We start from the raw sequence: 27,838 nt of genomic DNA, 5'->3' as shown, positions 1-27,838 counted from the left end.
GTATCTACAGTATTTTACTGAGCATTAATCTGAAGCAAATAATGTTAAGGTCTCGAAAATGTGCAATCTGTAAGTATCAAGCAGTGACAGAAACTTTTCTTTTTCTTTAATAAAGACAAGACTTAAAAACAAGTCTTACAATAATTGACAGCTCAAATGGTCATATGCAGGTATATATTATACCCTGTAACCAGCAAACCTAAGGAACAGAAAGCAGATTTTTGCTAGAGAATCACTGTAAATTCAGGTTACAATTTATCTTCTCCTCTTCACATTAGGATCATATCTGCAACAAAAAAGAAAATTTGCTAACTTTGAATATCATTGAGTTTTACTTGTGACAATGTGATGTAAATATCTTTATTACATATTCATAACAAGGGATTGGTCAGTGTTCAGTCCCTTCCCTGACTGCACTTCTTAATTAACTACAGTTGCTACAATTTGACTGAAGGATGCATAAGCCCGAACCTGTTCATGAACTAGAGATCACCTCTACTAAAATTTTCACTGACCTCTCAGCTACTTAAAATCTTTAAATCTGATGCATGAGCAAGTTTCTCCAAGCCTTTAATGTCCCAACATTAAGTTCCTTACTAAAAATAAAAACCAAACAAAAATAACAAAAGGGGAGAAAGGAGGAAGGGGTACTGTATATTCACAGAAACGTACAAATTTGGCCATGACTCATTCACACAAAACCCTTCTGCTGCTTTCTTCTCCCACATAAAGTAGTTCCTTGCCTTACCTTCCCCTTTACACAGCTTCTGATCGACTTTTAGTAATTTAGATCTACTTTTTGAATATACTAATTTACTACACACACTGATCAGGTACTAAATACCTCATTTACTGCAATGTACTCTGCTTGACACTGAGATCCCTTGGCCTTCTCTTTCTCTCCATTTGTGCTTCATCTCTCAAAATCCTGTGTCACTTCTTTGAAATTCTGATGTGTTTTGTATTCATGCATGAATAACTTATGGAAACAACTGAACGATCAGGCAGTTTTACTTCCACTAATTCTGCTCTCATTCATCAAGACTTTTTTTGCTTAGACAGGAAAATGTGACAACTTGTGAGCCAAATTACATCACCACATAACTAGAAAGGTATTAGAAGTCACTGCTGTTGCTATACAACTCAGACTTCTGGCAAAAATGAAAAGTGTACCCTTTGAAAGGAATGCTCTATCATTAACTGTTAATTAACAGAGCAAGCTGTTAATGCAGTAAGATTTTCTGAATGGCTCCTACACACGTTCATGTTGATATGCGGTATCATGCTTCTTTGATAAAGATTTGGACAAAAACATTCTTCTTCATCACACACATTTTTCTACCTAAATGCACATTTTTTTTAGTCAAATGCATGGCAGGTGAGAAGTCAAACTGTGGTTGCTTTTTTCTTCAAATAAAAACTAAGAAAATAATTAAATCTTTGCTAAACAAAATGAGATCCTTGTATTAAATCTCAAAGCATTTCTTTTAATTTATTGCTATACTGTTGTAACACATTAGTTCTGCCATTTAAGTATGTCCTGGACACCAAATTGTATTTTTTGGGGGGGTGGGGGGGTGGTGATAAGCACATAGGAGAAGGGGATGATACATGATGGAAAACCGCTATCAGAACACCAACACCTTCAACCCTGTCTGTGACTGTCTATGGAGATGCTGACACTGACAGTCACGAACATCTTTTTATGTAATCTCCCCCACCTCACCTCCAGCCATTTTCCATGTTAAATGAAGCCTGGATGATGTTTTCCAGACAGAAGGAAATAAAACATTATCAGAGGAAGGAAACTGTACAGTGCTCGTGGCCTGAAATGGAAGGAGGACTACAGAGATTCCACTACTGTGAGTGAATGCACAAAGAAACAAAAGACCTTGCTGGGAACAAGGAGTGAAGGATACAAAGGGCTATTACTGAACATAATCCATTTATCTGTAGTCTTAAAAAATATTATGATATGACTTCCCTTCCTCCTCTACCTCAGTATGCACTCAGCAGCAGTTGACGGCACAGCTTTTCCTTCTAGCCCATCTTTACCTTGGAGTACTGCACGACTCTTTCTAATGGCATCTTCAAATGCAATTTTCACAGGAAATTGCAGCTGTTAACATTAGCGTTATGCCAAGTAGTTTTACTCAGGATTAAGGACAAAATTAGAAGTATGTTATAAACTGCTGAGCATTAAATTGTGTGTGTGTTAATATTCTTGACTGTGGAAACTTCTAAGTACAACTATCCTAAATAAATCGGAGTTGAGGTAAAAACTTTTCTAAGCACAAATGCATGCAAATTATCCAAGTTTCCACTGCTGTGTTTTGAAAGGCTAAAATTAATCAAAGATCTTTTGAACCAGTTAATATTCCAGCACAGCAATCAAGCTGCACCATGTTTTTATAAATGTCTCTGTAACTGACATATTTAAAGGCTGTATTGCAGATGTAAAAACTGGATAAAGTGGCAAACTTGGCTTAGAACTTTTTTTATTTAGAAAGAGGTTATAAATCATTAAATTAGGATTACAGTTGAAAGTAACTGGACAGGAAATCAGCTGAATAGGATGATTCTCTCTTTCAAAAGAGAGATTAGAGAAAGCAGGAGACAACTGAAGTGAGGGTTACTAAAAGAAAACTGCTGAAACAGACTGTGTTTTAGAGGCAAATGTAAGGAGTTATGGCAAAAATGGCAAAAAGCCAAGGTGAACCTGGACCTACCAAACAAATCTCTCAAACTCCTGTGACATAAGCACTGATTAAGACAGTATTAATAACTCTACTACACTGTCAAGAGCATAGAATGATCGGTGTAAAAATGCCTCTTCTCCTCCGTCTGAAAACTGTAAAGATGGTAAGGCATTGAGGGAGTTTAAGAAATGAAAAAAAGGTAGGGGCTATTCACTGTGAATGGGTTTGAAAGCTGTTTGAAGTCTCAAAGATAAGGGACACAGAGGGGCCATACTGAAGGATTTACTTAGTTTTTTTTTTTTTTTTAATTTTTGTTTTAAATTCTGAGAATCATTACTTCAAAGATCAAAAAAAAAAAAAAAAAAAAAGAAAGCAGTCCTGCCAATTACTTTTTCACAGAAATACTATTCTGCTGCTTTAGCTCCCTCAAGTGACTCAGCACAGGGACAGACAAGTGCCATGGCCAGAATGAAAAAGTGGCAGAGCCCATCACTTCTTTGCAGTTCAGATGACTGACTTGATTATAAGATCAAAACACTTAATAGGCTCTAGCAAACACTAATGGTGGAAAGCCTGACACCAGAATCTCTTTGAGCCTTTATGAACGAACAAGCTTGTGCATATGAGCCAGGAAATAGCAACCTTCTTTGTTTGAGAATGTTCCTATTAAAAAAATTTCAGAAAGACTGAATGACATTGTAAGTTTAAGGCATAAAAAATTTGAGAGAAGTTGTTGAGTCATTTTGGGTATATTCCATACATGGGAATACATGGAATTTTGAAAATAATAGTCAAAGTAGTCCTTCACAGAACTGGAATTTGTCCAAAAAAAGATGTCATGGAGAAATACACATTTTTCAAGTTCAAATGTAAAACTCTTACCTAAAGAGATCATCAGCAAGTGATTCCTCTCTTGCATATCGGTTCTGTTCCTGAGGAAATAAGTTTATTCAATATTTGATGTTAAGGATGAAGCTAATGAACAACACAGAAAAACAATATATTCCTGCACTAACCCCGTTTTTTATGAAGAAGTATGTTTTCTCTAAGTACTCCATTCAGTGCATATTCACATTAGACAATATATTTCACTACTCAAGTTTGGCTATTGCTACCAACTAATGGAATGGAGTAGTTTGTGCAAGATATAAATTTTGGTCAGAAATGTGTTTTTTGCTTTTTAAGGCATCATTATAGAAATAGGGAAATTTTTATCTGATTATTGGTGCATAAAGAGAATTTTAATTGGCATTATCCAGGGATTAAAAAAAATGAGATAATCAAAAAGTGTTGATGTAACAGGATCTTGATCAGGCTGTGGAAACATTATGACTCATCAGCAAGTATTTTTACAGAAACTTGGAAAATGAAAGTGCTAGAGAACTGCTGTGATAAAATACTATATTTTTTTTAGAACTTTTACATACAAAGGTGAAGATTTTTTACAATAGAAAAAATATTAGATTTATTCTTACTATATCTCTTCAATATACTCCAAGAGAATTTTACTCAGGTATTTTCTATTCTGTTCAAGAACAGAGTATCAATTGTACTGTATAACACATTGAACATAGCTAACCATATGGAAGGAAGTTCTTCCCAGCTGCCTATCACATTTTTAGAAGTTGCAAATTTCCATAACGTTTATTTTGTTTATAAAAAAAAAAAAAAAAAAATCACTCTCTTTTAGGTTACTGATTTTGCTTTAAATCAGTATTTCTGATTATATGAAGGTTGCATGTAAAATGAATTCAAGTAATCAGTAAAAACATAAGCCATAACACTGACCTCTGACTTTCATTAACTTTTCTAATGTGTATGTTCCTATAAGCATGTGTGGACAGCTAATTGGTTGAAGTTTTATTTCAAAAATAAAATTCTGAAGTATTTCAGCAATGACCGCAGGTTGCTATGACCACTTACATAAGTTTTGTTCGATCATCTTTAAGAAATAATTCCTTACCTCCATTTCTTGCCTTAACCAGTCTTCTAGCTCTGAATTCTTTTTAGCATGGTGAGCAATCAAATCTGATCCTCCAATAATGTATGGAAGTTGTCCTGCCCCTGGATAAGCTACCTGTTGGACAATAAATTCTCACAATTACAATACAAGGCAAGCACACCGCAAGTAAAAGGTCTGTTTCAACAAATTCAGAAAGTCTATTCAAGTATCACAGAAGTCAGTTGGTCAGTCTGTCTTCCTTTGAATAACATTTATCAGAGATATTTAGAAGAGCATGAAGTGAAAAAGCATTTACAGAAACCTATTAACTCCCTCCTTTTACCAAAAGAAACAAAAAAAATAGCTGACAAGTTACATATGCTACATAAGTCTGATAGTACATTAAATGGAGTTTCAAAACCTTATAAACTGATTTTTACTGACAGATTCTATTTAATTATCAGAATGCATAAGCATTCTGTAAAAGATTTACAAAATGGTGGAAAAGAAATTTAAAATGTTATCTAGAAGTGAGAGCATAATCCCAGAAAGTTGGAAGTTGCATTAGGTGACTCACACGCTCTACATAATATTTTATTGAAATGCATTTCTAGCAGTCTTAAACTGTATATATTTTTTTTTATTTTTAGTATGAGCTGAAGTGGTATTTTTACATTGAACACTAAGAATCTTCTTGAAATTATCTTTTGGACCCAAACAAGTCAAATTGTTCGCTTTTGGAGGTACAACCAGAAGTTACAACTTATTCCAAGTAACAGCTTGGAGTAGAGAGTACAAGTATCTGAATAATCAAGCAGGAAGTAAGACTTTGTCAGCCTGGTATTTCTTCAGTCAATTAGCAAAAATATCTGTCAATAGTATAATACGGTATTTAAATTGTTTTTTCTGTAGTTACTATCAATTAAAAAAAAATCTTTCATAACATATTTCTACAATTTTAAGGCAATATTTTCTAGTATTTTCAAATAGTGCCATCTTGTGACCATTTCAACCACACACTAACCTTTTTGAACATTTTGAAATTTTTCTTTCCCCCGTAGCTGGTATTTCCAGTAAGCTGACTGTTCTGCCTTGGACGGCTGACAACCAACGATCTAAACTCAGTCAACAGAAGTCTGCTAGGAAGATTGCTGGAGTCATCTTGCAGTTTGTTGTGGTTCTTATGTGGGAAGAAAAAGGAAGGAGCAGTTCAAGTGTATAAACAGACATACAGCATATCTGAAAGTATAAACTTTAGAGAAGGGAATTATCATGAGCACAGCTGAGGCAAAATTAGGATTGCAAAGGGTGAGGGGAAGCGGCACACCAGTGCTAGAAGCCAAGAAGATGGATGTACTTCTCAGTCTCTTTATGTACTACCTATAGAGCTGAGAGCTCAGTAAATTTTTTTCTCTCATATTTACATCTGTTGAAAAGACAGGATCATTAAAAACTGCAGTAATAATAATGAAGTCAGTGTACCTCATTTCACTACGATTTTACTTCAAGATAAAACTTCAAGTAAGAAATTTTTTTTTTTTTTCTTCCCCAATTTAGCTAATATTCAAGAATTACTTCTCTCCACTTCTCCACCTTGCCTCTTCACCTGGACTAATTTAATCAAGTATGCTTAGTCTACTGGGAACTCCAGCTAATTCCATGGAATACAAAGTTGAACATCTTCAGCAAAATTCTAGCCTACAGATTTATCATTCAGGCCAACTTTAGGGCTGTAAACTGGATGTGACCAACGAAGCAGCTTCTTGTACATGAGAATGCTCATATGCCAGCAAGTTTGCATGCACACGTTTCTGCCTGGGGCTAGATCTATGTGGATTAAAAAAGATGTCTGAGTGCAGGACAAGTTCACAAGTAATGTTAAACTATCTTCATGGACAGCTCCAGGCCAGATGCAGTACAGTTATTTTATAGCAAAGTCCGCTAACCTGAGCTGATCCTGCACTTTGGTATACCTGCACAGCATTCCCTATTCTTGGACTGTTTTCTATTCATACGTGAAAAGGTTTTATTCTTGCTCCTTGTTAACTGGCTACTCCATCTCTTCAGAATCATTCCATTTCTGTTTCATTTAGCCCAGTCTGCTTTTTCTCTGTCTCACTGCCATTCCCAGCAATTCTCCCCTCCTTCCATCACTCATCTCACTTATAACAAAGTTAGCATGCTGTTCACAATCAGTGTATGTTACATCTATTTTCTCAATAGTCCATCTCTTCTATTCTAGTTGTGATCTCCTTAGAGCAGACAAGGAGATTAGGTTCTTGTCTGGTCTTTAAGCAATAACCTAACAAAAACATCAGTACAAGTATTGAACACGTTGAAGTCTTAATACAATTACATTAGGTTTCTGTAGTTTTGGTCACCTTCAGTATCCATCCAAATGCCACTACAATAGCATGCAGATGAACTACAGTTCGTTCTGTCTTTTCACAGTCAATAAGTTGGACTGTACTATTCAAATTTACACATGATTATTTTAAGGAGTACAATCTTCAGAACCTCCTTTACTCTGAATAGGATCCACAAATGTTCTTAAAAGCAAAATTTTGATGCATTTTCCTAGTGCTTCTCATGCTGTTCAAGCTTACAATTAACAGGTTACTTACCGAGACTGGCAACTCTTGCTTGATATCACTTCTCATTTCTGAAGTTAGAACTGATCCAAGTTCCTTTTCTTTCTATTTGATTAGAAATTATTTAAATTTAAAATGTAACACTGAAATTAACTGCAAATTTCATTACATAAAATTGTTTTCTGTTTTTTTACAGTGGAATAAGCATTTTCAAATCAATATAAATAGAAAAGAAGCTGCACTGTACTTTCGCATTTTTGTGATTTTATGTACACTGTAACAAACGTTGGTTTTCTTTCTATTAAAAAAAAATCACTAATAGTTTCTCACTTTTTTTCTTATATCAGTAGCAAGTTTTGTCCATGTGTATAATCTTCAAAGTCCTGCCAGGTTCTGGAAAATATCATAAAATCTTTTGATATAAAAAGCAGCATTTTCAATTTCATATGTTTAGAGTACATGTGTGCAGAAAGGACATTTCATTACTAGGATTGGGAAGTATTCTGCAGGTTGCTTTCCTCTGATAGTTTAAAACCAGATTTCATAGAATCATAGAATACCAGGTTGGAAGGGACCTCAAGGATCTGGTCCGACCTTCTTTGGCAAAAGCACGGTCTAGACAAGATGATCCAGCACCCTGTCCAGCTGAATCTTAAAAGCGTCCAGTATTGGGGAACCAACGTTTCCTTGGGGAGATTATTGCAGTGTCTGGTTGTTCTCATTGTGAAAAACTTTCCTTGTGTCCAATCAGAATCTCCCCAGGAGAAACTTGTACACATTACCCCTCTTCTTTTCCGTGTGACTCCTTGTAAAAAGGGACTCTCCATCTTCTTTGTAGCCATCCTTTAAATACTGGAACATAGTGATAAGGTCTCCCCTAAGCCTTTTCTCAAGGTTGAACAAACCCAGTTCTCGCAGCCTTTCCCCATATGGCAGGCTTCCCAGTCCTCTGATCACCTTTGTAGCCCTTCTCTGGACTCTCTCCAGCCTGTCCACGTATTTTTTTTGCACAGCAGGGACCAAAACTGAACACAGTGTTCCAGGTGTGGCCTGACAAGCACCGAGTAGAGTGGGATAATGACTTCTTTGTCTCTGCTGGTGATGCCATTGTTGATGCAAACCAGCATTCTGTTGGCTTACTTTGTGCTGTTGCAGCACACTGCCATTCATAAATTATTTTCAGTGGTTGGGGAAAAAAAAAAAAAAATCAGATCAGCTTTATGCACCTTGTAGATTTTGAGTCAATTACTCACATTCTCTGTCTTGCCAGATACACAAGGTGAATCTATACTTGAAGAAAACAGGTAACATAAATATGCCTGTGGAGCTTTATCAAGAAATCTCTTTCCTATTCCACTAGAAATATAATTTAGATTAATAAAATAGATCATTATTAAACTATTAGAAGACTTTTTGTCAGCAAAATCTTTAAGTGCACACCTGATAACAGTTTACTTATACATACAAATTTGTTTTCCTTCATGATCCTGACAAGAAGTTAGACTAGAAAAACTTCTCAGGCCGTAACAAAATTCAAAATACTATTCCAAGCAGCCATTTTAGTCTCTCAGTACAGTCAGACCTGACAGAAAGTACCTTCTCTCTTTATACTATAAAGAAACAAAGATTCTGTACAAAAATTTAAGTGTCTTACAATTTGCCTGTTAGTAACACCAAAAAAACCAGCATTATAATAAAGTTCAAAATTCACACTTTGCCAGAAGCAAGCTCCAGTAAAGTATCAAGAGAAGAATGTTAAGCTGGTCTGAGCTAAGAATGAACAGACAATTACTAAGTCTCATGTGATCCAAGGTATCTTGTAAATTCCAGTTACTCAATCATACATTCAAACTTTATTATTACAACATTTAAACACTACCTGCACTATATAAGAACTGAATGAACAGTAAGCTTTAATATATTTTTTTTTAAATAAACAAAAATTAAACCTGTTCTTTCTCTCATTCCCCTCTGCATTGTTGGTAGTCTACGTTGCTAGAGCTCTCAACATTTGTTTTCCTCCACAAACCTGCTTTTGGTTTTTTTCAATTAAGTGGCTACTGTTTACTCACAATACATTCTTTTCTTATTTTCTCTTAGAAAACTGCCTTATTCTCAAAAATAGATACAGAGAAATAATCAAGAAAACTAATCACAAGCTGTGTTTTGGTTTTGTTTGTTTTGGTTGGATTTTTGCTGGGTTTTTTTCTTTTTAAGAGGACATTAGTGATTTGAATTGCCTCATATAAGCATACCAATAATCTTTCACATGACATCTAGAGATTCTGACTTGAAAGACAGTGGACACTACTGTGTATTCAACATAAGAGGTGAACTAAATGTTTCTTCAGAAAATTCATTATGCAAAAATAAAATCATTATTATTTTAGTATAAATATCAACATTATAATTAACACAACAACATAAAATATGAGAAGTTTTTCTTGGACCAGGGACATAGTCTGCTGTTCTACCTACAGTACTTCAAGCAAAAAGAGAGGAAAACTTTTAGAATACAAGCAGCTTTCAGTTCATAAAGAAACAATGTCCTGAAAAATGAAAAAAACATTTAGATAGGTGTAACTGCAGTGTTCACATGTAATAAATACATCATGTCAATTTTAAGATGAGAGTGATTTGAGAGGTTTAAGCAAACAAATTTTATAAAGCCACCTGTACGCAGGTAGCCTCATCCTTAAAGGAGTTACCTGCATCCTTCTAACACAGTTGTAAATGTAAAGGTTAGGCACATGAGAAGAATATAACTTACCAATATTTTATTCTCCTCTCTCTGCTTTACATTTACTTCTTGAATGCAGCTTTCTTTGGCTTCCAAACACCTTTTTTTTCGTGCATTTCCTTGAGCCTCCTGGTCATGATCTGCCATTTGATCTTCCCAGTCTAGGTCTCTGCTTCCAAACACAATTTCTAGTGCCTCTGTATCTTCAGATAAATCATCTAACTCCTTTCTCTTCTTTGGTGCACGCTTTTCACTAGAAGTGGTTTTAGTGTCTGTTTTATCACTTGCTAATTTGCCAGTTTCCCTCATAAGCTTTATACCCGTGTCTTCTAATGCAACATTTGGGTTTGGGTCCAGGATGTTATTTTCCTTTTGATGCTGTTCCACGTCACTGTTCCATACTGATGAAGCTGTGGGTTCACTGAACTTGGAAACAGGCGATGACCTTTCCTCCAGTTTTGATAGTTTGGGTACAGATGTTTCTTCTTCTTCAGTTCTTTCCCTTAGCCAGAAAGTAATTACGAAAGAAAGAAATTACAAAAGCGTTTTTGAGTATGACTAGCTGCATCTGCAACATAACAGCTTCCTGGGGTTTTAGTGACTGCACTGTGAAATTTGAATGTAAGTAGCCTTGAGGAAAAGCCTGCCATTCTAGGAAGCTGATCTAAAAATCACCTTTTTAAGTATGTTTGAATTAAACGTACATCCCTTGAGTTAAAATTATTTTCCAGAAACAGCACCCACATAACAATAAGGGAAGTAATGTCAAGAAAAATTTCAACATACCTTTTTCTAGCTACCTGGAAGTAATTTGTAATTGAGTTAGACTGGTAACGTGAAGCACACTCACTAGGTTTACCAGCTTCTGAAATTTTAGATGGCGAGACAGGATGACTTTTTTGACTAAACACAGATGTTCTGTTCACTCTAGGTATCGATGTTCCTGTATTTACACTGTCACTTGTGCTTGGGTTTTTCTTTATGGAGGTTGTATCCTGGAAAGCCATTTTCCCTCGTCTATCCATCTGGGGAGTATTCTCTATCTCCATACTACATTAAGGAGAAAAAATATTAAGTAGTCACACAAGAAGTTATCACGGACATACACTGTAGAATACCACTTTTTTAAAAAGCTGTATCTGTACTTTGAAAATACTTATAAACAATGTAGGTGTGCTAAAAACAAACTGTAAAATCCACTATGATAAATCTATTTTTATAATTGTGAAATGGCTTGAAAATTTGTAACAGTCAAGGTGGTCAAATCAGATATACAGTATCTATATTTGTATCTGAAAGAGTCATGTAAGTCCTATGTGATATTTTCTGTTATCTACCACTCACAAGCAGAAATGTGACAGCAATTTACTAAGTGCCATTTCTAACATGGTGTATCTTTGTCCACAGCAATGATACAGTTCCTCTGTCACAAAAGATTGCTTTACTTGCAAGTATTAACTTAGAAACTATTTCCATGAATACTTACCATGTCTGCTCTTCTATTTCTGTATCAGCTACATATACTGTGCTGTTGTCTGCAGCAGCTGGCATTATGGTTTCATCCACAGACAAACTCTGAGAAATGGCTCGCCCTACAACAGCTGATGCAGGAGTACTTTTAGTTACAGCTGCAAGATCAACACAAGAGAAGAATTAAAAGGTTAATATCAAATCTGTGTTTCTTTGCATGTGTTATCACACATTGGTAGCTGATCAGGTGAGATTTTTGTAAAATGGTCTTAAAGCACTTTTAATCAAAAAAATAAGCAGATTTATTAATTAAAAAAACCTGAAAGAAACCGTTCTAAAGGACCATATTCTGAGATTCAATTTTAGTTAAATATTCCACTAAATTAAGTCATGGAATTTTGCTCAAATAAAAATGAAGCATAATGGGAATTCATATATTAATATGGACATGATATAATTAATAAATCATGCAATATATATTTTATGCAAAACTGTCAGAGCACAAAATTCCTTACATTTATTGCTTTATGATGATCTCTAACATGATTATTATATTTGGGATTATTTCTACTAATACAGAACCAATATTTGCTATCAAAAAACCTTAGAATGAATGTCTTCTACAGCCAATTTTTCATTAAGGATTGCCTTAAAACATCGTTTGCTGCTCTCTAGTTGCTTGCATTATTTCTCTGTAGAACAGAAAGAGGAGTATATACAACATCTTTTACACTGTCTGCCCTTTCAACTTGTCCTTGTCTTCATATACTTAAGTCTTCTCCAAGTCAAAGGATACTAACATTTACTAACATCTGTCTCATCGTCCTTCTAGATACATTTTTTTAAATTACTACTCATATCTCAGCCTTTTACATTCTTCCTGCATCTCATTCTGATTGAGACTGTGATGACAGTATTATCCTTTCACATAACCTATTCTTTATGCATTCATTCATTCGTTTTTTCCTACCACTGTAACCTATAGAGGAAAAACTCATAGACACACCTAGGTCTCCTCCTTGAGCAACTACATCTTATATATGTTTCTATTTGTTGTTCTGAGACAAGATCAGAGAAAGAAGTCTTGTTTACAATCCCTTTGATTTCCAACACATACATAGAAGTTTTCTTGTAACTCCCAAACAATAGTTTTTGTTCTCTCATAGCAAATAAACTGTTAGCATAGCTACCTTTAAAAGCCTGATATACAGTCCATTTACACAATTCAATCAGACAATTTTTATCCAATTGAACTGCTCAGACTGGAAACAAGGATCAGCAGTTCTGATTTATTCAGATGTCTGCAGGGTCAGTATCTTTAAATTTAACCTGAGAATTAATTTATTTTGTATTGTTTTCTAAACTGGATAGACAACAGATCATATACAAGTTATTCATACATGAATACCAGTCAACCAAAACATTTTTCAGGCCTCTGCCAGTACTGCACATATATCCTTCTCACTTCAAAATGCATTTTTGACTAAGTAATGTTCCTATGTGTACAGACAGATTTATGGGGTTTTTGTTTGATTTTTAAAAAAATTGTAGGATTTGCTACCCAATACAACATTTTCTAGAATAGAATAGAACTTAAAAATTTTACATGTAACTCTCACAATTTTATAGAAACAAAAATATATACTAACAATTCTGGAAGAGGCATGAAAAAAAATTAGACAAACAAAAACTCTGTCTCTCTAAGATTTTTATTACTACCATATTAGCAAATTCAAGTTAAGTTTCAAGTTGAGACTTGGGGTGTCCACCCTCAAACTATTACTTCAGGAAATGTGGCCATCATGTCTCACTATTTTTACTTCTTATATCAAGATTATATTTGGTTTTGAACTGGGTGGAGGGTGGTTGAATTTTCCTAAAGCAAATTCCTTTTCGTGCAAAAAAAAGAAAGCCTTTACAAATTAATTCCATTCTTATTCTCTCAAGATCTAACATTCGTCTTTTGCCTCCTTTTTACTCCAGTCTTTTCATAAAAGATAGAATAGCATGGAATTCAAGCTACCACATACATATTAATTCAGTGGCCACTAAAAATGTGAACTTCAGAAGACTGTTTTAAAATATCTTTCCTCTAAAGATCAATGTACTATATGTCTGCTTTTTACACTAATTTTAGATTGGCTACTTCTTTATTTACATCTAAGAGTCTTATGATTTTCATTGCAGTTTATCACAAGACCATTAAAAAACCAATTACCTCTTCAGACTTGTATACATTGTTCATACAGCACCATTCTATTTTAGTGATCTTGCAAAACAAAACAAAAGAAGATGAGTAGTTGATGCCCCTATACAAAATGAAATACTGCCTCTTTAATGCTGTTAACTTACTACTACCCTTCTTCCAATTACCTTTGTTACCAAGCTGCTTTTGAGGGTTGCAGTATTTTTCCGTGGACATGAAGATAACTGCCAATCCAATTTCTGCCTCAGGAATAGCCCTGAGATCCTTGCTATTAATACACAAATAAAACAAAAGTTTCTCAATACATATTCAAAGGTGAATAGACAAATGGACACAGATACAACAAAGTACAAAATGTTCCATTCCTTCTTTCAAAAACCATCAGTCTACACTACAATTTTTCACAATACAGTAAATCAGCATAATTATCCATCATTATACCCATGTCCTACACGTACAAACTTCCGCCTTTCCTGCTGCTGTATCCACTGTCTAGTCCCATTGATCTGGACAACGCATGTCTCTCTCTCTGATTTCTGGGAATTTAACCAATTGTGCTCTACCTCCAATTCAAAAATGTGTGTGAATGGAAAAGTGACTTGAAAGATTTGAGCACTTCTGCAGGTCAGTTAGGCACACACACACCCCCCTCTTCTGTACTACAGCCATGAGAAGATCTTGAGTACAGTTTTCTCTATTTAGCAGGAAAATTCAGGGAAAGTAGGGTTATGTACTAGGTTAAGGATTGGGGTTTTGTTTTCTTTCATTGTTTTAATAAAATGGCATAATGAAAATCCTAACATCTATAAAATATGCAGTCTGGCCTCTCAAACAAAACCTACCACCGAAACAAAAACTGATTTTCATTAAATAGAAGCTGCTCTTCAGAAACATTGTATGCAAATTAGACAGCAATGAACCACATGACCTCAAGGAGCCATCTCATCAGTTTTTCATGAAATATGTATATTTATTGAAAAAATCATAGATTATCTATTTTCCATTCTTAGAATATATTAATTAAATAGTAGAGGAAAACACACTTGCTGTCTGTAACTTCAAAGCAGCTTCATAACAATGAATTTTTGTAGAATTCAATCCTCCAAAAAAGAAAAAACAAAAAAACCCATCAAATCAGAACTGCCAAGTCCTTTCTTTCCTGCTTCAAGAAATTTTAGTTACTATGCTAAACACTTAAAGCAATGAAGAAAATACCCACTTTATAAGCATCGTACTGCTTAAATACGTATGCAAACACCATGACTAAATCTCTGCAGAAATTCTGGAATTACCCTACCACTGTACAAGAGAACAGTGCTGCACCTTTGCAAGACAGTCAGAATGGAATCAGTCCAGTTTCTCATGGAGTCAGAACCTGGGATCTGAGAGTTTGTCAACCCCACATCAACAACACAAACTTCAGGAGAAACTAGTAAAGATGTTTCTTTTCTTCCTTCTGTCAGCAACTTCGCTTCTCCTCCTCCAAGAGTAACTGCTGGACCCAGTTTCTTGTGCTAAAAAGAGAATGCAAGTTCAAAAAAAATTAAAATGTTAAAATACAGTCAGTTTAGAAGTCTCAGCATAATGAACTATCAGCATAGCGCTTAAGAGTGATGCACTAATGCAGATGTGATGTGTTCTGTTTCTCGCCCTGTATTTCATCTTGCTTAGGCCATTATATTGTAAGAAGATAAATACACAGAAATCCTTCTTTCCTGATGAACCCAGAATTCACAAGAATGGAACCCGCGCTTAGCTACCCCTGCAACATTTTTGCAATGTAAAGTATGATTACCTGCTTGGCAGTTAGAAATACGAAAGTTTTTCCACTGAATATTTTTTTCCTTTCGTGATGCTCAGACAAATCCAGTTTTTCAGTGCCAATGGAAGGCTCATCAACTGGAGGATAAAAGCTGCAAGAACACAAAATTAAAGTTAAAAAATTCAGATTTACCTATCAGCACCCACTCATAGTCCTTTCTGGTTTAGAGTAAAGCTTTGAAGTTAAAACACTGCATTTCTCTGTTAAAACTATATAAATATTTTTTCAAGAGATTGTTAAGAAGAAACAGTCTCTAATTTCTCAACATCTAAGTCAAGACCAAGACTTTCTACTTCAGTAACTAAGAGGACAACACTTTTAGGAATGTATTCAACCTAATCACTTTAATCATCTGCTGTACACATATCCACATTCTCCACTAATAGTTACAAATGAGACTGCAATCTCATTCTGTACTTACTCTAGCTAATAGTAAAACTCCACACAAAATTAGTCATCTTGCTTCCTCTACCCTTCAGGTGGTGAGAGCCATCCCTCCTTCTCTTCTATTCGATCAAGAAATTGTGTATCATCACACTACATGACAGCCTACTAACATGACAGAAAATAAGTATACTTTTCTTGCTGGTGGGATAGAGAACTGAACAGATTAACCCTGCAGATTCTCAATTGTTTTGTACAATACAAGAAGAGTGACCAGGAGTTCAGCTGGGGAACATGGATATGCTTTTAATTTTTTTTTCTAATTTATGCAAAGATTAGCAGATTCTAAGCAAGAAACAGACTCTGTGAAATGCTGAAATTTAAGTTTCTGTAAAAAATGCACCATCTATAAAACATGAACATTCTTCAGACCCTGTGAACGTTCACATACAGCGGAACACAAGAATAAGCATGTAAATTTTCTACTGCATCCAAATATGTAATTCAATTATGATAGGCTAAAATATACTACATAATTACAGTTAATTTTAAATCATCTTTCTTCTCTTGTGTTCTTCACTATCAATTCCTAAAGCTTCATGTAAACAATGGAAATTAACCAGCCTGAAACCATCAGGTTTTGAAAACTGAGTATTTGATGTTTCAGCAACCTTTTCAAGTCTGTTTACAAAAATATTGTTGCATTGAAATTGAAATAGATAAATAAAGTCTACTATTTGTAAGAAATAGGGCAACTCAGATACTGAGTCCTGTAAAGACAGTTATTAACCTAAGATAAATACAGGGTACAAAGTCATCTTTAAAGACCAAAGGATAAGTAAAAAGGGAGAAACAGCAATTCCCATTACTTTGGAACCGGACTATAGTTTCTCTGTAAAGACATTTCAAGCTTCTGGTTTTTAATTTCAGCAGGGAACTCCAACTGATCATCTCCTCCTCAAAGAAACCTTTGATTTTTGTTTGAAACTCTTATCCAATGCTGATCTAAGCTCAAAACGCAACTTAGTTTTTTCCATCTTAGGATTCTGAAGTGCTCTTTGTACTCTCTCCCCATAAGCTTTGAACAGTAACACCATTATCCAGAAAAGACCCTCTACAGTCTTGAATCTTTCAATACACAGATTTTGATTCTTGGTGAGTTTCTGTTAAAGACTCTGTTACTTTCATACTTCTTCAAAGCCCTGCACTATTTACACTGGACTGCTGTAATAAAACATGTTAGTGAAATCTTCAGTTATTGTTCTTCCTTGCATAGGTTATCAGAGAGTACCAGAGGTAATACACTTCAATATAAAAAGCCTCAAGTAAGAAGCCCCACATTCATATGCAAACTGCAGGTTTGCAATTCTGTGAAGTCTTGGTATAAACAAAAAGTTTTAAATTTTTTGAACTTCAAGATTGTATTTCCCTAAGACTTTTTTGGGATCAGTTCTACAGTAGTAATCAAGATTTAATTAACAGTGTGGCCCTGCGTTACCACATCAATACACTTTTCTTATATCCAAACTAGTATTGCCTCAAGTTGTTTAGTGTCTTGCAGATGTACCAGCTCGGGTCAGCTCTAGCTACAATGCACAATGTAGAAATTCCCTGTGAAAATTAAAAGTATTTTTGGAAATTGAATGCAAACAGCTGCTAAGTAAATTTCCAAGATCTTGCCACAAGCTACATCTTAAAAAAATCACCTATTTAAAATACTGTAATTATTTTAAATAGAGATCTGCATATTTCACCAGCTGTCTTATTTAGCTTGATGCACAACTCTCTCTTTGAAAGCTACATAATGGATATACTGCTAGTGACACTAACGTTTAGTCAGTTCCATTCCTCTGAGGGTCTTAATAGTTAGCAAAAATATTTAAGAAAGGGAAACATAGCCATCTGGTTCTATTTTATGGAGCACCTAACAGCCGAATTATACTGTTACTCCTATATTAAAAGGAATGGACAACAAGCATCCTGGTTTCGAGAGCCCAAGCCACTGTTTGTTCGTTACTGTAAGAGACAGTAACAGCAGTCTGACAGCTAGATAACATTAGATCAAGCAAATCTCAGATTGCACAACCAATTGCTAGCTTTTTATGGCTTGTGCTACCTGTACTAAGGAAAAAAAAATCCACCCGAAAACCTTACGTCCAATATTTCAGAGAGGACTCTAAATAGTTTGTTTACTCATGTCCTTATAAAACAATGTAGAAGGAAAAGTTACAATTCATGAAGATTCCCCCTTCCTTCTGAAACTGAAGACCAGATGAGCTTTAAACCACTCACAGATGACTGATTTGTCATATTACATAAACCCATGCAAATGTAAAACAGCATCTAGAAACTAAAGAGTATTTGCTACCAATTGCTCCAGATTGGCACTCGTATTGTTCTAGCAAGGTACTGTCACATTCTGTGAAATACATTTTACCACGTGGCAAGTGCAGCTTATTGTAAATCCTCTGCAGCTTTGCTTCCATCACCATGTGTACACCACTGAGGTTTGTTTACTTGCCCTTCCCGCCCCCCCCCCCCCCCCCGTTCTTTAAATTATTCTATCAGTGGCTATCATCAGACCCACTAAAGAAAATAAATTGTTATGTCCTAACACATATGTGTGTATGTATATCCATACATATGTAAAACCAACAGTGACTTCTATTCTTCTTCACCACTTATCTCCCCCAACTCAAGTGTCTGGTGTCCATCATCCACTTGGTTAAAAAAATACAGGCAGAAAAATCATAGTGTCTTGAATGCATTTAAAGTAATTTCACAAATGTTTCCTCCCTCTTAACTGGCATTAAAAGTTCAACATATTGTTTTTCAAATGCCATGTACTCTTAGAATTTCCATTCATTGTGTATTACATTTCACAGTATCTTCCAAAGCATGCAAAGAATAGAAATGATTAAAAAAACCACAACAGGTACACATGCAGTTTACCTTCTAAAAACACACAATTGACATTTCTCACCTGCATAAATCATGTGTTCGTACAAAAAAACCCCAAACAAAAACACAACTGTTTCCCTTTTCAAGGTAAAAATAGTAGCAATACACGTTCAGATGAAATTCCTGCATACAATAACGAGATTATTTTACACTTTTCTACACAGAGTAAATAACCAAATGGCCTATTCTGCAGTACTTATTTATTCCAAAGTAAGAATTCCCTTTTCAAGTTAATTTAACCATGAAAACAATGAGTATTTTGTTTTTATATAGTGAAGACCAATGCACATTAGTTTCCCTGATATTTCAGGGAATTCAATAGTCAGGCTAACTCTGTTTTGACCAAAGTTTACAATAAACTCAGTAACTAGCTGCGTACTGGGAAAATATGTCTACATAATGAACAAGCTTGATATAATTTATTTTATAAAAATATAATTTTAATGTATCAACACCCAGAAGAGTTTAAATGTTCCTTCAAACATATCAACAAAAAAAGTCTTTATTTAGAGCTAGTAACATCACTAACCACATAGTCAATTCCAAGAGCTCGTTTTACTACTCTAGGGATGACAGGAAGAAAATTGCCTGAATATTAAAATGTGTGTCATATTAAGCATTCTTCCACAAATAAAGTTACTATAAATCACATATTCTGTCAAACATGATCAGTTAAATGTATAGTTATTTGATAATCTAACTCCCATAACTTTAATTCTGTGACACTGAAAACACAATACTTACCTTTCATGATTTGGCAACTGTTGCCTGGACTGAATAGCTTTGATTAATTCAACAAAAAACTCTGGTTTTGTAATTGGTCGACCACAAATCAAAGCACATATAGTCTGAAAAGACAGAAAATATATATTTAATGTATAGAAAAAGTTCAGCTAGAATATGGTTCAACTGACATTAGCTTTTTAAGATCTTAGATGTGGAAAATGTCACCAAAAAAAATAGAACTATTCTGAATTTTGCTACCAAAAACCAGGATAGTTTTGCTTCTAACAGCCTAACTTTTAATTGCTGTCTTCACCAAAGTTATGAAAATGTACAAGGCAACTGATAGAAATCAGTAACAGTCTTCAAAATTGACTTTTTTCATTTTCTTTCCCTCCAACCTCCCATCAACATATGCCTCTTTCTAAACTTGGAAAAGGAAGAGTTGACTTCATAGCTTTGTAGAGGAAAATCTTGAGCAGGTCTAGAATTTAATTCATATTTGTGGGAAAACTGCAAAGCAATGCCATCAACGTGCAAAAGCTCAACATACCTTAACAGTAACTTTTACTGATACCATTACAAGGTGAGTACACTCTTTTGTCCATTCATTCACTACAAGGCCTCCAAGCTGCTGGATGGTTTGATTTAAAGCAGTTTTCTGAGCTACATCTAAACATGATGAGCAGACGACCAAAGGTTCACACTCTACTCTGCAAAGAACGAGTAAAAGAGAATTGCTTTAGTTATTTCAGCCAATCATTACAATGAACAGAGCTGACTTATTATGTTTGTGTCTCAGGGAAATCTTAACTGAATGACAAAGAAAAAAAGACCCATACTTTTACCTAAATCAAAGACTGTGCTTTAAAATTTCCTGAAGAAAGTAAATACTGATTTTCATTCAGAAAAAATAACAACATTTTGACTTGATGAGTGAAATATTTCTAAGGACTTTTGGGTCTTTCACAGACATCACATAGAATTAATGTTTTAAGAATACTGCAAACTCAGGGAATATCAGAAGAAATTGAGTGTGTACTTCCAAAGGGAAAAGTCTGCTCAACAGAACTGTCCATGAACAGATTAGTATTTGAAAAATAAGTATCTAAAAAGCAAGTTCAAGTAAATTTTTCCTAACACTGCCGTTACCCTTGACCATAAGCCTATTTATATTTGTGGTTCTTCCATATGGAATTACAGCATACCAAATTCCATGATTTGATTTTGTTTAATCTAAGAAAGAAACTTAAATAAGCTTTCTGGTACAACAGTCATGATGTATCTGGTCTTACAGCAAGATTCCTGTACCACATTTTGGATATGTTTACCTAAAATATCAAAAATCATTTATTGTAGTAAGTGAAGAAGAATGCTTTTTTTTCTGTCAAATACCACCAACAGCAGTAACAAAACCAAGTCAAATTTTAAGGAACAAAGCCATCTTCTCGCTGCTTTAATGCTGATTTTAATGGTCATTAGAATTTGTTCTATTTACCTGTCACTTCAAGGAGTGCTTCATGTATTCAAACAGATAGCACTGGCTACCATGTTAAATCTGAAAAATCAGCAAGTTGGGTTCACTAAAGAGAACGCAGTCATACATCACAGCAACAAGCATTCAATGACTAGGGATGCACAAAGTATCCTCCAGCTATGACAGTTCTTTTCTCATTACATTATCAACAGCTAACAAGAGCTCAGACAAGCTCTATCCCTACCCTAAACTCTTCCTTCTTTAGAACATGTACATTTTAGGATTTTGTTCATTGCCTAAGATAGCCTGAAAACACTCGCTGTATGTGATACAACATCTTCTAAAATGCCAATGCTTCACTATGAACAATTTTAATCTCTTAGTGTCAAAATAAATTATATAATAAAAATATGTAATGGAAAACTATTGCAGAAGCAGGTGTGGAACACAGGCAAAATACTACTCATCTCCTTTGCTTTCTAAAAATTCATCACTGCTGTATCACTTGCTGAGTTTTATGATGTGCTAAAACACTCTTTCCAAAAACTGCAATGTTCTACTTGGTATTTTATAATTAAAGCACTTACCTAAACTTGCTCTCAAAGACTCCAAAGTTGATTCTGTCACCAGACTGCAAAGACACTGAAGTGCCATTGAGTTTTGATCCATTAACAAAGGTACCATATTTAGATGTATCTGTTACTGTTAATATAGGGACTGAGAGAGACTGGCTCTGAAAATAAACATAAATAAGCCATTATAATTTATCTGAATGAAACAGCTTTATCAGAAACAGGTTACTATGATTATGGATCAAAGCAGTAGATAAATAAGGCCACAAAATACCATCCTAAAGAAGGACTTTGGACAGCAAGGCTGGCTATGTGTAATTATTCATCTTCTGGTTTTCACTGTCAAGGAATGAGAGAAAACATACACATTTGTAGCATCAGAACTTTTGTGTTTCTTATACTCAGTCTTTTTGGAGGATGTGCAAGGCAATCACTCACTGGCCCAAAGCCTCTGCTAGTGCGATTCAGCAAGGCTCCGAGAGTTATTATTGATGCTTTTACCTACCACCGAGCTCTGGCATAGGTGCCCAAGCCACATTCCCTCACTTCCTTCCACAAACACTGCTAGTCTTCGACAAGCTGCAGGGCATGGTGACACCAGTATGTCTTGAGAAGAGGTTAGACACTGTCATAGTTCCCAAATGGTTCACAAGACAACGAGAACACTGTCAGCCTGCTTTTATGAAATTTTGCTACATAGTTACACACTATTTGCAGACTTAAAAGGAAAAAAAGAAAATGTACTTCATTTCAAATTCTATATACAGTTACATAAATGAAATTCCCGCTGACTGGCTTCAAAATGTCTGTAAACATTGCAACACATAAGTGACAGTAAATTGCCGCTTGCTAATTCTCCTTGGGACATTTTTAGCTTCAGTCCCCTAAGCAAACACAGAATTAATGACGTGGAATGAAACACAAACCAAGCCCGCAGTGAGACCACTGAAGCACTTTCCAGAACCAAGACTTAAAACTTGCCTATGTAATGAAATTTAATTGCATAATTTTTGTTATGGTTATTTTAATTCAAATTCCTAGTGAATCTTCACTCTGGGATAAAAGGGAGCTTGGATCAATAGAATTACACCACTAAATTTCTCAACACATGAAAGCAACCCTGAATTAAAAAAAAAAAGTCAAGATTAAGACAAAACAGGTGATCAATGGTTCTACTCCAAGCATAAAACACCAGTGAGAGTGAAACAAGAGTATGAATGGTAATGGCAGACTGAATTACCCATACAGTGTACTGATAATGTGGTAAAATGATGGCTACTTACAGGGGTTGTTTCAGGACGACTTACTGTCAGAACAGCATGACTTCGACTGATGGACTGATCATCCTGAATTAAAATTGCACAGTTTTTGCGTCCAACAACATATTCTGTACCACTTAAAAGCCGATATGGCTCTCCTGAAAAAAAACAAAACAAAACAAAAAAACCCACAAAAAAACAGGGACAGAAAAATAGCAGTTTACAAAAAACTCCAAAACATTCAGAAGTTTGTAGTATATCTGAAACTCAACTTTGTCATGTATCATTTATTAGGCTGACTAGAATTATGTATTTATAGACAAAACCTCTTTCTTCCCCTCCCTTGCCTTGCCCATTACAAAAGGATACACTTTATGATAAAGCAGTTACAAAAGTGGCAGCACACTTTTTTCAAGAACAATATATTTTTACTAATTCTTTGTTTCTCAACTTTTCTCTTGTATTATTTCTTGAAGATTGTGTCACGCATAGAAGGAAAAAAAAAAGATGATGATATAAGATAGCTTCTCGAAACCACAAGTTTTAAGGGTAATTTTTCGAGGATACATAATTTATTCACATAACTTAAGAGGTTTAGAGGAAAATGTCCTCTTAATGAATGTAAGATCATCTGCAATGTAAATTAAACATGCTTAATGAGTTCAGTCTCCAACCTATGCTTTAGTTCATTCTTGGTATCAGTCATCTACACCACATGGTGCTTTCCAGTGAATGGCTTGACTACATCCAAAAGGTGTGTGCCACCCACTGGTCAACAGAACCAGAAATGTTTCTTGATGAAAATGAATAACTACAGATTAAATTCTACTTATCAACTGTGGACAAACAACCTTTCAAATATGAACTGTGCAAAAATTAACATCCTAAATACAATGGTGATACCCAGAGTTTTGGCTCTTGCTCAAGAGTTTTCCAGGCAGTAGGAGATAACTCAGCTAATTTCAATAGGCTTGGGTACTGTTGCCACTCGGAGATAAATCAAACATCCAAAATTCACTCTCAGTGAACTAGGAAATAAAGAGCTGATACAGTTGTGATAGGACTGCTCATTATACAGAGAAAAAACATTGACGTCAAGAAGAAATTTGTATACAATACCCACTATCAATGTATCAAAGCTCCTATGGATAAGGAAACTGATGAATAAAGGTACAGTGGCAATTCAATTTCAAAACTCTGCATCCAAGAAACAACATGATGTCTTAAGTTTAACACTTGGTCATCGGAACACCAACATAATATTTTCTGAAAGGAAAGACTCCCGAGATTGACTTCTGCCTCAGAGCTCAACTCCTCTGGTATTCTGAAGCAGCACTCTGTGACCTGCTTCACCGGCTGTAGCAGCAGCAGCACCTAAAGACACCCTACATGCGTTCGCAAAGCAAAAAGCTCTATTAAATTTAACAGGAGCTGTGGCCTGCAGTGCTCAACGGGAAAACGGAGGCTCCGCCGTGGACGAGCGCCCAGATGACGAGGACTTCTGCCAGCACTGGCCCCCACCGGACCAACGCCGCTCTGCCCGAGGCGCACGGACGAGAAAGCCCGACTAGAGACCCCCGTGGAAGCCGAAACGCCGGCTCCCGGCGCGGTACCGCTCGGCACACGAAGGGAACGGCCGGGCCCGCAGGCTCCGGCCTCCCCCCCCCGCAGGCGCTCACGGGCCGCCAGCCCGAGGCCAGGCACCGGCCCCCGCCCCGGGGATTCGCGCAGGCTGGGGCGGAAAAGGGCCGGCGGCAGAGGGCCTGGCGTTCCCTCACCTTTTCCTGCGGCGGGCACCAGCCTCCACATCCTAGAGGCCGCCTGGGGCGCCTCAGGGCAGGGGGGGCGGCGGCTCGGCCCAGCACCCCGCGACGAGCCGGGGTAGGGCCGGGAAGGGACGAGAAAACCCCTCGCTCGCTGCTGCCGGAACCGCCGCGTCCCTGCGACACCCGGGCCGCGACCGCGCAGTGGGAGGGGAGGGGATGGGAAGGGAAGGGAAAGGTGACGCCCGGGTACCGCGGCCGGGCAGCCGCGGCCCAGCACGCATGCGCGGCGCGGAGGGGCGGGCCCGGCGCCAGCCGGCCTCGAGGAGGTCCCCGGGCTCTCCAACCCCTGATGGCAACTGTTGGTCTCCCCGTTCGCGGCCCGGGACGCCGCTTCAGCCCCCGGGAGCTGCCGGTCCCTCCTGCCCCGTGACAGCTTTGGGCGGGACTGTCAGGCCAAGGCTGAACTGAGGCGGAGCTCCTGGGCCCAGGGGCAGGGTGTCGGTGGGAGCCCAGGGGAGGCTGGGCAAGGCCGGCAAGGCCCGAGGAGACCCCCCCCCGCCACGACTATTGTGGCCCTCTGTCCTACCCTTCAGAGTGCCCTAAAATCCCCAACAAAATACGGTGCATGCAGAACAGGAAATACTACAGAGACTCATCTCTTAACTGAAAGACACTTTTGGATAAAAAGAAGAAATAAACTTACTAGAATTTTAAGTAAAAGATACCTGAGAGTTTGAAGGTCTTTTGGCAGGTTACCAAAGACTTGCTACTCTGTTACACTGAATTTTCTGGAAAGGAACAGCAGAGGACCCGTATGGAGAAGCGTGACTCCTGTCACACACATTTGAGGTGCGGCTCAAAATACCCATTTCTCCTTGTGCTATGCAGCTCACAGCTTGCTCCCAGGGTACTGAATATTGGTAATTGCCCTTTATCTTTGCAAAACAGCAAAAGCTTTTGGAGGTATATCCACATAGTTAAGAAGTTAACATCAGAAAACCTGTGGAGTTGAAATGGAGTGGGGGAACTCAGGATAACATTTTCCAAATATGAAAAGATTAATTTAAAACATACAGAAATGTAAATACAAGCTGTCAGCCAGAAATGTTTCTGTAGAATCACAGTCTGTTTAATCTCCATGTGTTATGACTTTAAGTATCCTTTGTCCTTAAATGTTCACTTTGATACCTTTTTATATTTTCCCTCCTACGCTTCTCCTAAAATAAATGATCCCAGTCTCCTTAATCTCTTTCCTTGCGAGTTTTTTTATTCTTCTTTGTATGTTTTTTTAGTCCCTCATAATTTTGCAATTTCAGTCAGTTTTGAGCTAGGGTGACCAGAAATACAGAGCATATCCTAAATGAGACTATTTCTCAGCTTTATATAACTGTACTTAAATGTCCTCTGTATTGTTGTCATTATTCTATGTCTTATTTATCCTATTGGCTTGACCTCATATGACAAGTTATCATCATAAGAAACTGTGTGAATCCTGTAAACCCCATTATAATGTTTATTCTTTCAATTTCCCTGCATTTATCCAATTTTATTTTATTTTCTGGTACCGTGTTTTCCCATTCATTTACCTTCTAGACTTCCTGAGTTCTTGCTATCTCTCTGATCCTGATTGACCTGTGTCATCTAACATCTGTTGGTTTTCTGCTCGTTCCTTTTTTCAGTTCATAAATAAATGATTCAGCAGAGTCCAAAACTCAGAGACTATCAGAGCAGAAAGAGGCATTTCAGATATTCATGTGGACTGCAAGCTTAACTTGCATATAACTGGTGAAATAGTACCACAGTTGACTAATGCCAATGAAACAGTATTAAACAGAATATTGAGGCGATCTATCATTAAACTTTTGCCCTTAACAGAAATGTAGGTCTGCATTATGTCCATGTTGATATTTTATCCCTGACCTAGGTTTTTTTTTTTCTTAGTAGCCTTTTGTGTCAAAAGTCTCTTGGACTATTTTTAAACTCTCATCAGGTGCAATGCACTTCTTTCGACCTGGTAGTTTGAGTGGCAGGAACAGCACTGCCATGCAAGTTTACAATGAGGACTCGGGTTTCTGCTGAGCTCTATGTTATGCCACTAGGCCAAACCCTTGAAAGTCTATATTATGCCTGCCAGTTCTTATATATTCATTACCTCTTTGGCATTTCTGTAAGAGATTATTGAAACATAATTATCTTTGCAGAAGACTAGTGCTAGTTAGACACTTTGAGATCATGCTTTTCTAGATGTTACAGTTTTTAATTACTTTTTGCCCTACAGATGTTAGATTTACAGTTTTAAGGTTTCTCATGTTACCCTACATTTTTTAAAAAACAGGTATTTTCTGCACTTTAAACCTCCTGACATACTTTAAACCAGAGATTGGGTGCTTTAGTATTTCAGTTAAGCTATTCTTAAACTCTTCCTAAACTTGTAAATAAGCATCACCCAAACCAAAGTAGGACTTTATACGGAGTAATAGCCTATTAAGACAATTTCTTTTCCTTGTAAAACACAGGTAGTCTGCCTCCAATTGTATTTTTAGATCATGAAACATGAAAGTGTTACTGCAAGTTTTTTAATTTATCTTCTTCCTAGTTTAGAGACCACTTTCTTCTTATTTCCAAAAAATAACAGGTCCGGTATAGGACTTGCACCTCACCAATGAAAGTTGCTGAAAAACATTTTCTGAAATTTAGTTTGGTCATATCTTCTTGTTCACTTTTACCATGACAATACAATGATTCTTTCAGAGGTAGCTGGTTGGCAATTTTATATCAATGCGTAAAAGGTTTGCTTTTGTAGCTTGTTTCCTCTCACTTGTTCACTTCATTCCAGTGAGGCTTTTTAAATTCTGTAGTATCTGTTAATTTTAAAGCATCTCTTGAACTATATTCACTCCCTTTCTCCAACTTTCATTTGTTTGTTCAGTGATTACGTATCTCTTGAGGCTCAGTGTGTTTTGAATTAACTGACTTCAATGAAATGTTGCTATCTAAACCTTACAGTGACTCTTTAACTCCTACCAGGTAGTTGACATAGAGCTTTAATGACATTGTAGCAAGCATTGCTTAGTAGTGTGGTACTGTTGCTTCACTGGCTGCCAGGCGGTATACCTACTCTGGAACTTACTGTGCCAACAGAGCATCAACATTTTTTTTTTTTTCTCTAAATGTTGACATTGAGCTGTTTGACCATTTTTATACAGGCCGCTGGTGACTAAGCGTA

The 27,838-nt window shown here is 36.4% G+C and overlaps 1 protein-coding gene across 3 annotated transcripts; it reads right to left on the bottom strand.

The window, feature by feature from the left end:
- Window positions 1–91: 91 nt before the first annotated feature.
- On the bottom strand, window positions 92–24,899 carry NBN (nibrin). 3 transcript variants are annotated; one of them, XM_074816253.1, is made up of 16 exons: window positions 24,625–24,899; window positions 22,871–23,004; window positions 21,603–21,748; window positions 20,092–20,251; window positions 19,560–19,663; window positions 15,444–15,561; window positions 14,972–15,162; window positions 13,816–13,916; window positions 11,459–11,600; window positions 10,759–11,022; window positions 10,003–10,474; window positions 7,266–7,337; window positions 5,666–5,821; window positions 4,663–4,776; window positions 3,582–3,631; window positions 92–286 (listed from the first exon to the last, which is right to left on the bottom strand). In XM_074816253.1, the coding sequence occupies exons 1-16, from the start codon at window positions 24,653–24,655 to the stop codon at window positions 256–258; spliced, it is 2,286 nt and encodes a 761-aa protein (XP_074672354.1). In that variant the 5' UTR covers window positions 24,656–24,899; the 3' UTR covers window positions 92–255. The 3 variants fall into 3 exon arrangements, with proteins under 3 accessions (XP_074672354.1, XP_074672364.1, XP_074672374.1); XM_074816263.1 differs by having other exon boundaries at window positions 22,895–23,004; XM_074816273.1 differs by lacking the exons at window positions 22,871–23,004; window positions 24,625–24,899 and adding an exon at window positions 21,037–21,096 and having other exon boundaries at window positions 21,603–21,685.
- Between the last annotated feature and the right edge of the window lie 2,939 nt (window positions 24,900–27,838).

The sequence above is a fragment of the Strix aluco genome, chromosome 1 (assembly GCF_031877795.1).
Source record: "Strix aluco isolate bStrAlu1 chromosome 1, bStrAlu1.hap1, whole genome shotgun sequence".
Taxonomy (NCBI): domain Eukaryota; kingdom Metazoa; phylum Chordata; class Aves; order Strigiformes; family Strigidae; genus Strix; species Strix aluco.
This window is presented reverse-complemented; position numbering and strand designations above follow the sequence as displayed.

Bases quoted from the DNA above. Each gene is read 5' to 3' on its own strand.
- NBN (XM_074816253.1), bottom strand. From the start codon at position 24,655: ATGTGGAGGCTGGTGCCCGCCGCAGGAAAAG. The intron at 21,749-22,870 runs GTAAGTAGCCAT...GTTTATTTTCAG, and splicing joins GTCGTCCTGAAACAACCCCT to AGCCAGTCTCTCTCAGTCCC. The intron at 10,475-10,758 runs GTATGTTGAAAT...TTTCTGGCTAAG, and splicing joins TTCCAGGTAGCTAGAAAAAG to GGAAAGAACTGAAGAAGAAG.